The sequence below is a fragment of the Callithrix jacchus genome, chromosome 11 (assembly GCF_049354715.1).
Source record: "Callithrix jacchus isolate 240 chromosome 11, calJac240_pri, whole genome shotgun sequence".
Classification (NCBI taxonomy): Eukaryota; Metazoa; Chordata; class Mammalia; order Primates; family Cebidae; genus Callithrix; species Callithrix jacchus.
The window spans coordinates 34,479,333-34,493,885 of record NC_133512.1 but is presented as its reverse complement, the minus strand read 5'-3'; the positions used below and the strand labels follow the sequence as shown (position 1 = coordinate 34,493,885).

General features: G+C 37.7%; 1 protein-coding gene across 1 annotated transcript in view; it reads left to right on the top strand.

The window, feature by feature from the left end:
- Window positions 1-14,345, top strand: part of CCDC126 (coiled-coil domain containing 126) — a 41,471-nt gene extending 27,126 nt beyond the window's left edge. Inside the window, exon 4 of the mRNA XM_002751485.6 lies at window positions 12,522-14,345. Coding sequence (XP_002751531.1) covers window positions 12,522-12,706 — 185 coding nt within the window. The 3' untranslated portion in view covers window positions 12,707-14,345. The remainder of the gene's footprint in view (window positions 1-12,521) is intronic.
- The last annotated feature ends 208 nt before the right edge of the window (window positions 14,346-14,553 follow it).

Sequence of the window (14,553 nt, the reverse complement as noted above, 5' to 3'; positions counted from 1 at the left end):
CTTTTGAGCTGTTTATCCTGTTTTTTTTTTCAGTTGATAAAATAAAAATAAACTAATATATTTTTTAATGGAAATTTTAAAAATTTATTTTAGGTTTGGGGATACACGTGAAGGTTTGTTACATAGATAAACACGTGTCATGGTGGTTTGTTGTACGTATTATTACATCACCCAGGTTTTAAGCTCAGTACCCAATAGTTTAGTTATCTTTTCTGCTCCTCTCCCTCCTCCCATCCTCCACCCTCAAGTAGACCCAGTGTCTGTTGTTTCCTTCTTTGTGTTCATAAGTTCTTATCATTTAGCTCCCACTTAAAAGTGAGAACATGCAGTATTTGGTTTTCTGTGTTAGCTAATATATTTTTTAAAAATGCTAGTTTACAATAAATTTTTACTATTTCAAAGGCTATGGACAGATTAAACTTTATAATTACCTGTACATTTTGAACAGTAATATGTGCTTTCTCTTTAATCTGTAATTATTTCCATCCACCTTATATATTTTCCTCCACATTCTTAGTCCTCTGTAATGGAATATTGTTTCTTCCTATGTAATATTCTCCCTCTTGGATTCTGTGATTTGCCTAGAACAATGAATTGGGAATACTTGCTCCAGCTTCACACGGACTGTTCAGGAGCATTTTGCAGTTGGTGCATGGTTTCCTACACCTGGTTCTGAATCTCCATTAACACCAGTCCTTGACCACATCAGGCTTTCCTATTCAAAGACTGACCCTGCTTTCTTTTTTTTTCCCCCTGCTAAGTATATTTTTATCCATTGTTTTAACGGATACATTGTCTATTATAAAGACTACTATATATCTTTATTTTCTTTTTTTAAAAACTTATTTATTTAACTTTAGGTGCATACTATATCTGGCATTTTTCCCCATGTTATCTCTCCCCACCCTCCCCTCCCTCCCCACCCCCCCGCTGTTTCTCCCCTACCCCGCCACCTGCCCCCAATGTGTGATGCTCCTCTCCCTGAGTCCACGTGTTCTCATTGTTCAACATCTACTTATGAGTGAGAACATGCAGTGTTTGGCTTTCTGTTCTTGTGTCAGTTTGCTGAGAATGATGATTTCCAGATTCATCCAACTCCCTACAAAGGACATGAACTCATCGTTTTTTATGGCTGCATAGTATTCCATGGTGTGTATGTACCACTTTTTCTTTGTCTAGTCTATCGTTGATGGGCATTTGGGTTCATTCAGGTCTTTGCTCTTGTACACAGTGCTGCAGTGAGTATACGTGTGCATGTGTCTTTATAGCAGAATGATTTATAGTTCTTTGGGTGTATGCCCGGTAATGGGATTGCTGGGTCAAATGGAATTTGTATTTCTAGATCCTTGAGAAATTGCCACACTGTCTTCCACAATGGTTGAACTAATTTACACTTCTACCAACTGTGTAAAAATGTTCCTTTTTCTCCATGTCCTCTCCAGCATCTGTTGTCTCCAGATTTTTTAATGATCGCCATTCTAACTGGCGTGAGATGATATCTCAGTGTGATTTTGATTTGCATTTCTCTAATGACCAGTGATGATGAGCATTTTTTCATACGTTTGTTGGCCTCATATGTGTATTATTTTGAAAAGTTTCTGTTTATAACCTTCGCCCACTTTTGAATGGGGTTTTTTTTTTTTCCCTTGTAAATCTGTTTCAGTTCTTTGTAGATTCTGGTTATTAGCCCTTTGTCAGATGGGTAGATCGCAAAAATTTTTTCCCATTCTGTTGGTTGCCAATTCACTCTAATGATGGTTTCTTTTGCTGTATGGAAGCTCTGAATTTTAATTAGCTCCCATTTGTCTATCTTGGCTTTTATTGCCATTGCTTTTGGTGTTTTAGTCATGAAGTCCTTGCCTATGCATAGTTCCTGGATGGTTTTGCCTATGTTTTCTTCTAATGTTTTTATGGTGTTAGGTTTTATGTTTAAATCTTTAGTTCATCTGGAGTTAATTTTAGTGTAAGGTGTCAGGAAGGGGTCCAGTTTCTGCTTTCTGCATATTGCTAGCCAGTTTTCCCCACACCATTTATGAAACATGAAGTCCTTTCCCCATTGCTTGTTTTTGCCAGGTTTGTCAAATATCAGATGGTTGTAGATGTGTGGTGTTTCTTCTGGGGCCTCTGTTGTGTTCCATTGGTCTATGTCTCTGTTTCGGTACCAGTACCATGCTGCTTTGATTACTGTAGCTTTGTAGTATAGTTTGAAGTCCAGCAGTGTGATGCCTCTGGCTTTGTTCTTTTTGCTTAGGATTGTTTGGCTATGTGGGTTCTCTTGTGATTCCATATGAAGTTTAAAGTGTTTTTTTCTAGTTCTATGAAGGTCATTGGTAGCTTGATGGGGATAGTGTTGAATCTATAGATTACTTTGGGCAATGACCCTGCTTTCTTTTAAGGGTTTTGGCTTTTCTCTTTATCAGTGTAGCTGAACACTTTAAATAAAAAATAGATGCCAGCCAGGTGCAGTGGCTCACACCTATAATCCTAGCACTTTGAGGGACTGAGGCAGGAGGATCACTTGAGTCCAGGAGTTTGAGACCAACTTGGGTAACATAAGGAGACCCTGGCTCTACAAAAAAAAAAAAAAAAAAAAAAAGAAAAAGGCTGGGTGTGGTGGCTTATGCCTGTAATCCCAGCACTTTGGGAAGCCGAGGTGGGTGGATCACGAGGTCAAGAGATTGAGATCATCCTGGTCAACGTGGTGAAACCCCATCTCTACTATAAATACAAAAATTAGCTGGGTGTGGTGGTGCGCACCTGTAGTCCCAGCTACTTAGGAGGCTGAGGCAGGAGAATTGCTTGAACCCGGAATGTGGAGGTTGCAGATCGCACCACTTAATTCCAGCCTGGTGACAGAGTGAGACTCTGTCTCAAAAAAAAAGGGCTGGTCTCAATGGCTCTCATCTGTAGTCCCAGCATTTTAGGAGGCCCAGGCAGGTGGATCATTTGAGGTAGGTGGTAGGTGCCTGTAGTCCCAGCTACTTGGGAGGCTGAAACACAAGAATTGCTTGAACCCAGGAGGTAGAGGTTATAGCGAGCTGAGATTACATCACTGCACTGCAGCCTAGGCAACAGAGTGAGACTCTATCTCAAAACAAAAAAAAGACTCCACAGATATTTTAGGAGAATAATTTTTGATAGCATCTTCCTCTGTCACCCAGGCTAGAGTACAGTGGTGTAGAATGCTCTGTGTATCTAATATACATATCTATGACATTCCAACAAGAGTGGAATACACATTTTTTCAAGAGTCTGTGGAGTCGGGGCGTGGTGGCTTATGCCTGTAATCCCAGCACTTTGGGAGGCTGAGGCATCCAGATCGTTTGAGGTCAGGAGTTCAAGACCAGCCTGGCTAAAAAAGTGAAACCTCAGCTCTACTAAAAATACAAAAATTAGCTGGATGTGGGTTGCGCATGCCTGTAGTCCCAGTTACTCCGGAAGCTGAGGTATGAGAATTGCTTGAACTGGAGGCAGAGGTTGCAGTGAGCTGAGATTGTGGCACTGCACTCCAGCCTGGGTGACAGAATGAGACCCTGTTTCAATAAATAAATAGTCCGTGGAGGCTGGGTGTGGTGGCTTACACCTGTAATCCTAGCCTTTTGGGAGGCCAAGGCAGGCAGATTGTTTGAGAACAGGAGTTTCAGACTAGCTTTGGTAACATGGTGAAACCTTATCTCTACAAAAAATACAACAATTAGTTGGGCATGGTGGTGTATGCCTGTAGTCCCAGCAACTGGGGAGGCTGAGGTGGGAGGGTCTGTTGAGAGCAGGAGGTTGAGGCTACAATGAGCCATGAGTGTGCTGCTGCACGCCAGCCTAGGTGACAGAGCAAGACCCTATGTCCAAAAAAGAAAAAAAAAAGTCCATAGAATACTTACCAAAGTGACTTTGTTCTGGGCCATAAAACAAACCTCAGAAACTTAAAAGAATTTAAATCATACCAAGTGTATTCTCTGACCATCATGTAGAAATCAATAATGGAAAGATAATAGGAAAATCTCTAATAGTTGGAAACTGGACAACATACTTCTAAATAATGAATCAAAGACGAAATCTCAAGGGAAATAAATACAAATAATGCAACATAAAAACTTTGGGACACAGCTAAAACAGTGCTGAAGGGGAAATTTAAATTTATGCCCTAAGTGCATAAATCAGAAAAGAGGAAAAGTCTCAAATCCATAATCTAAGTTATGTAGAGAACCTAGAAAAAGAAAAGCAAACTAAACCCAAAGCAAGCAGAAAAAAAGGAAATGAAGAGCAGAAATCAAAGAAGTTGAAAACAGAAAAACAGTAGAGAAATCAATGAAACGAAGAGCTTGTTCTTTAATAGGGTTAAAAAAAAAAAGGACGAATTTCTAAGACTGAAAAGAAAAAAGACACAAATTACCAACATCAGGAATGAAAAAATGAGTGTCACGGCAGACCCTGCAGATATCAAAAGGACATAAAGGAACACTGAACAGCTCTATGTGCATAAATTTGGTAACTTGGATGAAATGGATCAGTTTCTCAAAAAATAAATTGCCGCAACCCACCCAATATGAAATAGTTAATGTGAATAGTCCTATAACTATTAAGGTAATTTAATTTATAATTTTAAAATTTCCCCCCCAAAAAATCTTTGGCCCAGATGGTTTTGCTAAAGAATTAACTCTGCAGTTTAAAGAAGAATTAGCATAATTTTACACAATCTTTTCCAGAAAATAGAATGGGAAGGAACAATTCCTAATTCATTTTATAAAGCTAGTTTTATTCATACACCCAACTAAGCAAATACAGTATAAAAAATGAAAACTGCAGATCAGTATTCCCCCAAATATAGATGTGAACATTCTTAAGAAAATATTAGCAAATAATTCAGCAGCCTATAAAAAGAATTAAACATCAAGTAGTTTTTTTTCTTTTTTTTTTTTTGAGACGGAGTTTCACTCTGTTGCCCAGGCTGGACTGCACTGGTATGATCTCAGCTCAGTGCAACCTCTACCTCCCAGGTTCAAGCGATTCTCCCACCTCAGCCTTCCAAGTAGCTGGGATTACAGGTTCCTGCCACCATGCCAAGCTAATTTCTGCATTTTTACTAAAGACAGCGTTTCACCATGTTGGCCAGGCTGGTCTCGAACTCCTGACCTCAAGTGAACCACCTGCATTGGCCTTCCAAAGTGCTGGGATTACAGGTATGAGCCATCACGCCTGACCACAAAGTGGTATTTATTCCAAAGATGCAAAGCTGTTCAGTATTTGAAGATCAATCAATGTAATACCATACACCAAATAAACAGATCCATGGGAGGGAAGTGAGTTTTACTGTAAAAGGGCAACATGGGGACCCTAGTGGTGATAGAAATATTCTGCATCTTAACTCTTAGCAATGTCAGCATTCTGGTTATGATATTGTATACAGTTTTGCAAGATGTTACTATTGTAGGGAAACTGAGCAAAGGGTATTGAAATTTTTTATTTATTATTTCTTACAACTCTTTGTAAATCCACAGTTATCTCAAAACAAAAGTTAATTTAATAATTAAGGAAAAAACATGAAGCCAAACCTATAAAATGGGTGGTCCTTGTATTCCAGATGTGTTAAAGGAAAGTCAATGTCAGAATTCCTATTAGATATGATATTGATGTAGCTATTTAAAACATAGCCTATTTATGCTGATTTGTATCATTTAGGCAAAAGCATTATTTAGCATTCTTAGAAAAAATTAGGCTTAAGTATGGAGGTTTTAGTTTGTATTTAATGTTTGATGAGAATATATCTTAGTTCACTCATGTGATTTAAACTACCTTGCAATCTTGAGAAGTAATAAAGTAATTGTTCAGTGACATAATTTATTAAGCACCCAGTGGGAGAAGGGAGCTATATTAAAAATACAAAAGATTAAACAGTGAATGCACATTTAATCATATAGTTGATGAGGTCTTTGAAAGCACTTTTACCTAACAGTGTTCTCTTTGCTATGATATTTCATTTGTATTTCTTTTGAGGAATTCTTTCTTTACTGCTAGGAGCTTCATAATAAAATTTTACACTCGGTAACTCACTTCAATAACCAAGAAGCGACTTCTGGCCAGGTGCAGTGACTTATGCCTGTAATCCCAGCACTTTGGGAGGCCGAGGTGGGATCACTTGAGCTCAGGAGTTCAATACCAGCCTGGCAACATGGCATAACCCTGTCTCTACAGAAATTAGTGGGTGTGGTGGCAGGCACCTATAATCCCAGCTACTTGGTCGGCTGAGGTGGGAGGATCACCTGACCCCAGAGTTCAAGGCTGCAATGAGCCGAGATTGCACCACTGCACTCCAGCCTGGGCAATGACAAAGTGAGACCCTATATCCAAAATAAAAGAAAAAAAACAGTGATTTCTAAATTTTCTTGTTTGTAGCATTAAGCTGAATTTTAGTTGTGGTAAAGTATTGACTTGAATTTGAAAAATACTAGTAAGGAAAAGTTTTTGAGTTGTACAGTGTATATTAAATACTTCTGTATCATTTTGCATTTTACTATAGTTTCATTCCTTTTGTGTATACCTAAGAGGTTTATCTTTATTTAGACCTGCTTCTCTACAAAATAGATTTGAGGCAGCTGACATTAAGAGTACAAACCAGAAAACAATATTTAGGTATAAAAAGATAAAATACAGCCAGGCCTGGTGTCTCATGCCTGTAATTCCAGCACTTTGGGAGGCTGAGGTAGGTGGATTGCTTGAGCCCAGGAGTTTGAGAATAGCCCAGACAACATGGCAAAACCCTATCTCTACAAAAATTAGCCCAGCATAGTCGTGCGTGCCTGTTGTCCCAGCTACTTGGCAGGAGGTGGGGAGGGGGCTCTGAGGTGGGAGGAAATCACTTGAATCCAGGGCCTGAAGGCTGCTGCAGTGAGCCATGATTGTGCCACTGCACTCCAGCCTGGGCGATAGAGCAAGACCCTGTCTCCAAAGAGAAAAAAGAACAAATTAAGAGACATACGACAAAAGTAGGGAATCTGTAAGAGCATGTGTGCTTATGTTTGTGCCAGTCCTATGGCTGGTTGCCCTCAGATTTATTCCTTACCGTTTTTCTGTTCTGTTTTATTTCTCAAGGCAGAGTGATTCCAGTGGGTAGCATTTTCCAAGTTCCCAAATCAGCTGGCTTCTGCTTGAGTTCAGCCAGTAGGAGGTATTGGGAGGAATTTGGAATTAGGATGAAGGGAAGGTATTTTTTTCCCCTCCCTCTCTGCTTCAGGTGGGGTCTGTAGCGGTGCCCATGACTGTTTTGTAGTGCCACCTTCTGCCAGACAGCCTGCCTTGGTTCTATTTTTCCACAAGGTGACCTTGGACTTGGCCTCTGGTAAATCACCTCATTCTCCCTCTGTTCCATAGTTCAAGGGATGATAGTGGCTTCCTGCTCTGCCTTACAGTCACTGATTATGTTTATCATAGTTAGGATCTTTTTATACCCAATATCTTTAGCATATTTAATAGCATTATGTACCCTTCTTTTGATTTTTGTGTGGTGTAAAATCATCAGGTTAGGTCTATGTTTTTATGTGCTTTTTTTTTCTTCTTAAACTTGATCTTCTCCCAGAATAAAGAAGTTAAAGTAGAAACAGAGTAACCGTAAAAAGTTTCATTTTCTAAATTGGGAACCTTCATTTTAATCTCAGGGATGATGATGCCACCTAACAAACATGTGAATTAGACATTCAGCAAGTGTTCATTTCAAACATTTGTCGAGTGTCTACTGTGTGGTGAAGCACCAAGCTGGGTGAGCTGAGAGTAAAGGGATAGATATGATAGGATTTCTATTTTCAAGTTGCTTTTAGGGGTTCAAGGCCTAAGATAGGGAAGGAGTGCTTATTGGTAGCACCTTCAGTGACAGAGCTTTACGGGGAAAGTATTATGGATGCACATATAATATTAATACAAGCATATAATTCCCTTAAAGATGTTTTCTCATGACATGTAAACAAAATTGTATTTTAAATATAGAGAAAGGAGGATATTTGGTGTATTTGAAAGAATCTGAGAAATAAGAGTTTTGTTCTGATATTCAACAAAATGATTTTATATCATGGAGCAAGGTAGATATACTCTCTTAGTCTCTTTTTTTGTAATATTAAAACAGTTGATTTTAGAAAATTTAAAAGCTCTATATTTAATAATACTTTAGAGCATTATAAAATTATCATATAGTTATTTTTCATTCATTCTGACTTTTTCTTTAATTGGCATTTCCTAACCCTGACTCAAATAAGTGATTAGACTGCACCTTTACAATTCTCATACTTGTTTAGTTCAGACCTCCTAGGGCTTAAGCTTCATTTTGTTAATGTGTTGTGTTAAGACTGTCCCCTGCCTGCCCATTTTAGGTTGCTGCTGCTTTTAATATTATAAAGGAGGTGATTGCCATGGAAAAGGAGATCCAGTATTTATCATTTAGTCTTACTGCTGAAGGGTTTTAAAAAATATGATTATCTCCTATTTACTATATACTATTGCAACTCTTGATTGAAAGGTATTAATAAATAAATGTCCCCTCTCCCAATGTTTTATTTTGAATTAATTTTCAACTCTACAGATAATTTTTAAAAAACCATATGGTAAACATCATAAACTTATAAACATCATAAACTTTCATCTAAATTCACAGTTGGCTAACATTTTTTTATGTCTGCTTTTTCTTTTTTTTTTTTTTGATTCGGAGTCTTGCTCTGTCTCCCAGGCTGGAGTGCAGTGGCATGATCTCGGCTCACTGCAACCTCCACCTCCCAGGTTCAAGCAGTTCTTTTGCCTCAGCCTCCCAAGGAGCTGAGACTACAGACATGTGTCACCATGCCCAGCTAACTTTTTTGTATTTTTAGTAGAGATGGGGTTTCACCATGTTGGCCAGGCTGGTCTCGAACACCTGACCTCAAGTGATCCACCCTGCCTCGGCCTCCCAGAATGGTGGGATTATGGATGTCAGCCACCATGCTCAATTCTCTTTATAGATATAAATATCTATGTTTATATCTTTTCGGAACCATCTGAAAGAAGTATGTGTCATTATATTTCATTCCTGGGTACTTCTTGCTGAAAGACTTTTTTGTACATTTTTTTCTTGTATATTCCACTAAACTAGAATGTTTGATGCCTGAGATGCACTGCTTAGAAAATCTCATTTTTCAGTAAGCCTTCCTCCAAATGGTTTTTCCCTCACTTTATATTACATTTCTATTTTTTTGATAAGTATTTTTTGTTCACCGTCTATCACAACCACTACTGTAGTACTACCCCTTTCTGATACTTTTTTTTTCCCACTTCTAAACAATTGTAAAATATCTATAATGTAAAATTTGCCATTAAAATAACTTTTAAGGCTGGGGGTGGGGGCTCACACCTGTAACCCAGCACTTTGGGAGGCTGAGGTGGGTGGATCACCTGAAGTCAGGAATGTGAGACCAGAGACCAGCCTGGCGAACATGGTGAAACCCTGTCTCTACTAAAAATACAAAAAATTAGCTGTGTGTGGTGGCACACGCCTGTAATCCTAGCTACTTTGGAGGCTGAGGCAGGAAAATCCCTTGAACCTGGGAGGTGGAGGTTGCAATGAGCCAAAATTGCGCCAGTGCACTCCAGCCTAGTGACAGAGTGAGAGTCCGTCTCAAAAAAAAATTTTTTTTTTTTAAAAATACGCAGTTCATTGATATTCATTATATTAACAGTGTTGTGCAACCATCACTACTGTATCTTTCCAAAACTTGTACCACTCCAAACAAGAAATCTGTAACATTGCCGGGCATGGTGGCTTTTCCTGTAATCCCAGCACTTTGGGAGGCTGAGGGCTGCTGATTATGAGGTCAGGAGTTTGAGACCAGCCTGGCCAACATAGTGAAACACTGTCTCTACTAAAAATACAAAAATTGGCTGTGCATGGTGGTATATGCCTGTAGTCCTAGCTACTCTGGAGGCTTAGGCGGGAGAGTTGCTTGAACCCAGGAGGCAGAGGTTGGAATTGTACAATATTTGATATTTTCTTTCTGGCTTATTTCACTTAGCATAATGTTTTCAGGGTTTATTGTGTTGTAGCATGTATCAGAAGGTCATTTCTTTTTCTGGCTGAATAATATTTTGTTCTGTTTACGTATATACCACATTTTCTGTTGAGCCAAGATCGCACCACCATACTCCAGCCTGGGCAACAGAGTGAGACTTGTCTTAAAAAAAAAAAAGCTGTAATATGTGAGCAACAAATCTTTCCTCCCTCCTTCCCCTGGTCCTTGATATAACCTCTAGTCTATTTTCTGTTTGTACACATATGCCTATTCTATATAAGTGGAATTGTACAATATTTGATATTTTGTTTCTGGCTTATTTCACTTAGCATAATGTTTTCAGGGTTTATTGTGTTGTAGCATGTATCAGAAGGTTATTTCTTTTTCTGGATGAATAATATTCTGTTGTTTTTACATATATACCACATTCTGTTTATCTGTTTATCTGTTGATGGACACTTGGGTTGTTTCCACCTTCTGGCTATTGTGAATAAAGCAGAAATGAACATTGGTGTATCAGGATCCCTCCGAGCCCTGTGTCCTTGCTTTTGATTTTTTTTTGGAATATGCCTAGGAATGAAATTCATGGGTCATATGGTAATTTTATGTTTAAGTTTTCTAGGAACTGACAAACTCTTTTCCACAGTATCTGCACTATTTTATATTCTCACCACTAATGTATGAGAATTTCCATTTCTCTGCATCCTTGCCAACACTTATTTTCTATTTCTATTTCTTTGATGATAGCTATCCTAGTAGGTGTGAAGTGGTATTTTATTGAGTTTTGGCTTGTATTTCTGTAGTGGCAGTGATACTGAACATTTTTTTCATGTACTTATTGGAAATTTGCATATATATATATATATATATTTTTTTTTTTTTTTGAGACAGAGTTTTGCTCTTGTTGCCCAGACTGGAGTGCAATGGTGCGATCTCGGCTCTCTGCAACTTCCGCCTCCCGGTTCAAGCGATTCTCCTGCCTCAGTCTCCCTAGTAGCTGGGATTACAGGCATGCACCACCATGCCTGGCTAATTTTGTAGTTTTAGTAAAGATGAGGTTTCTTCATGTTGGTCAGCTGGTCTTGAACTCCTAACTTCAGGTAATCCACCCACCTCAGCCTCCCAAAGTCCTGGGATTACAGGCATGAGCCACCATGCCAGGCTGCGTATCTTCTTTAGAGAAGAGTCTATTCAAGTCCTTTGCCCATTTAAAAAATTGATTTATCTTTTTGTTCATGAATTTAAGAGATCTTTATGTATTCTGGATAATAGATCTTTATCACATATATGGTTTGCAAATGTTTTCTCTCATTCTATAGGTTGTCTTTTCAGTTTCTTGATTAATGTCCTTTTATGCACAAAATGTTTTAAATGTCAGTGAAGTCCAGTTTATCTATTTTCTCTTTTGTTGCTTGTGCTTTTCTGATAGAACCATCGGCACATTTATCAGTTGTTAGATAATTTCTCCCCTGGTGATCCAGATTAGGGCTTGAGTTGATTTTTTGGTCCAGGATCAACAAAAATAACAGTGTTTGTTGTCACTAACGGAGTACCTAATATATGCTAGATGATTTTGGGAAACCTGAGAAAGAGAATTCTAAGGCAGAAAAGCCTCATCATTTTATTCTTGTCAAGTAAAGTTTACTAAAACTCCATAACGTTACAAAGAGGTTGGAAGATACTGTCTTCGCCACCATTTTTCTGGAGAAAATTTAAGTCAGAACCACTGCACTCAACAGGTTCCTGGCATTTGTGCTGGACCCTAGACTCCCCCACAATTCCACCCTGTGGAGGTTCCCGATTTCTGCATTTCATGGACTCTTTCTTACTTAGCTAGCTTTTTACTTTATCTGTTTAGTCTGTAGTATTTTTTATAAACTTCTTAAGAAACTCAAGGCAAATGAGTTACTCACAGTGGAACTAACATTTTGAATCAGATTTTAAAATCCATTATCTCGCACTAGAAAAGTGAGAGTTTCCCCCACATTTGCAACTCTGAAATTCATTTTGGAAGCTCTGTAAATGATGCTGTTGATTTAAAAATTATGGCTGGGAGTGGTGGCTCCACCTGTAATCCTAGCACTTTGGGAGGGAGGCCCAGGAGGGCAGATCACCTGAGGTCAGGAGTTCGAGACCAACCTGACCAACATGGTGAAACCCCGTCTCCACTAAAAATACAAAAATTAGCCGGGCATGGGGGTGCGTGCCTGCAATCCCAGCTCCCCAGGAGGTTGAGGCAGGAGAATTGCTGGAACCCAGGAGGTGAAGGCTGCAGTGAACTGAGATCATGCCACTGCACTTCTGCTTGGGACATGGAGGAAGACTCCCTCTCAAAAAAGAAAAAAAATTTAGGCTTTTCCTATTTGTAGTGTGAGTGTGTTCTCTCTAGTACATTTTCTCTCCAGTGACCCAGTGCTTGTTCACTTTTTTCCTTCAAACTGTAAAAGCACCATAATTAAGAGCTCTATTAATGTTTATTTTATTCTGATTTTTTTCCCCTAGCGGATCTGAAAAGAACAATTGCTGTCCTTCTGGATGACATTTTGCAACGATTGGTGAAGCTGGAGAACAAAGTTGACTATATTGTTGTGAATGGCTCAGCAACCAACACCACCAATGGTACTAGTGGGAATTTGGTGCCAGTAACCACAAATAAAAGAACGAATGGCTCAGGCAGCATCAGATAGCAGTTGAAGATCACCTTGTGCTGCTCCATCCACTGTGGATTATATCCTATGGCAGAAAAGCTTTATAATCACTGGCTAGGACAGAGTAATATTTTACAATAAAATCTCTACACATTTTCAAGGAGTATGCTGGATTCATGGAACTCTAATTCTGTACATAAAAATTTTCAAGTTATTTGTTTGTTTTCAGGCAAGTCTCTTCAATGCTGTACTATGTCCTTAAAGGGAATTTGGTACCTTGGTTGATGTAGTAAGCAGGTAGGTGAGTTTTGTATAAATCTTTTGTGTTTGAGATCAAGCTTAAACAAAAAACACTGAAAGACATGGATTCATTTCTATAACATATTTATTTAAGTATATAACATGTTTTTTGGACAAGTGGAGAATATTTAATCATTCTGTCATTTGTTCTCAATAGATGTAACTTTTAAACTAAGGCTATTTGAAAATGTCCTTCCTTCTAGTAGTATGTTTTGTTATTCCAATTATGAGCAGAGAAAGGAAATATAATGTTGAAAATAATGTTTTGAAATCATGACCCAAAGAATGTATTCATTTGCACTATCCTTTGAAATAACTGAAGGTTAATTACCGTATATTTTTAAAAATTACATTTATAAGAGCATAATCTTGAAATGGGTAGCAGCCACTGTCAGTTACCTTTCGTTAACATTGGGGCAATTTAATAACAGCATTAAAATAGTTGTAAACTCTAATCTCATACTTAAATTTTTCTCATATATATATATTCTGAAGAATAAAGTATTTTTATGGTGAGATTAACAGTAACTAAAGTATTCATGATTTTTCACATACATGAATGTTCATTTAAAAGTTTAACACTTTGTGTGTCTATGCTATCAGGAAAGCACATTATTTCCATATTTGGGTTAATTTTGCTTTTATTGTATTGGTCCGGGAGGAAGGGACTTGGGAGACTGGAACTCTTGAGGACTTTAACCAGATGTATATAATAAAAGTACTTCAGTGCTGCATTAAATTGCTTGGAAAATATTAACATTATATTGTATAAGAGTATCCTGCTTTAAGAAATTTTGAATTTGTATAACAGATACATTATATATTCATTTTATATAATGGCCACTTAAAATAATTAAGAACATTTAAAATATAAACTATGAAGATTGACTGTCTTTTCAGGAAAAAAGCTACTGTATATAGCACAGGAAATTCTAATCTTGGTAATTCTAGTATAAAACAAATTATACTTTTATTTAAATTTCCCTTGTAGCAAATCTAATTGCCACATGGTGCCCTATATTTCATAGTATTTATTCTCTATAATAACTGCTTAAGTGCAGCTAGCTTCTAGATTTAGACTGTATAGAATTTAGTTTTAGATATTGTATTGTTCATTATTACAATATGCTACCACATGTAGCCATAATTACAATATTTTATTAAAATAAATATGTGAAAATATTGTTTCATGAAAGACAGATTTCCAAATCTCTGTTCTCTTCTCTGTACTCTCTACCTTTAAGTGAAGAAATTAATTATATGCCAGTGCCAGGTAGAAGTTTGGAATAATTGTTTAGTCTCTCCTATTAGATGTGGACATATTTGTTTTTGTTTTTTTTCAGGGATGAAATAAAATATATTATTTCTACTTACAAAACATTACAGGCTTTTTTCTTTCATGTTGGTTGTGCATTTAATAAATGATAAATGGTTAAAAGGAGTCTTAAGAAAATTTTGGTTTTGTTTCAATTCCTAAGTTTTTCAAAAGAGAAAAATTGAAGGTTACCCTATAGTGCCTCTTATTTGATACCTAGGGTAGGAGAGTCATGCAAAGATAGAGTGGAGAACTGAGGCTTGACTTCTTA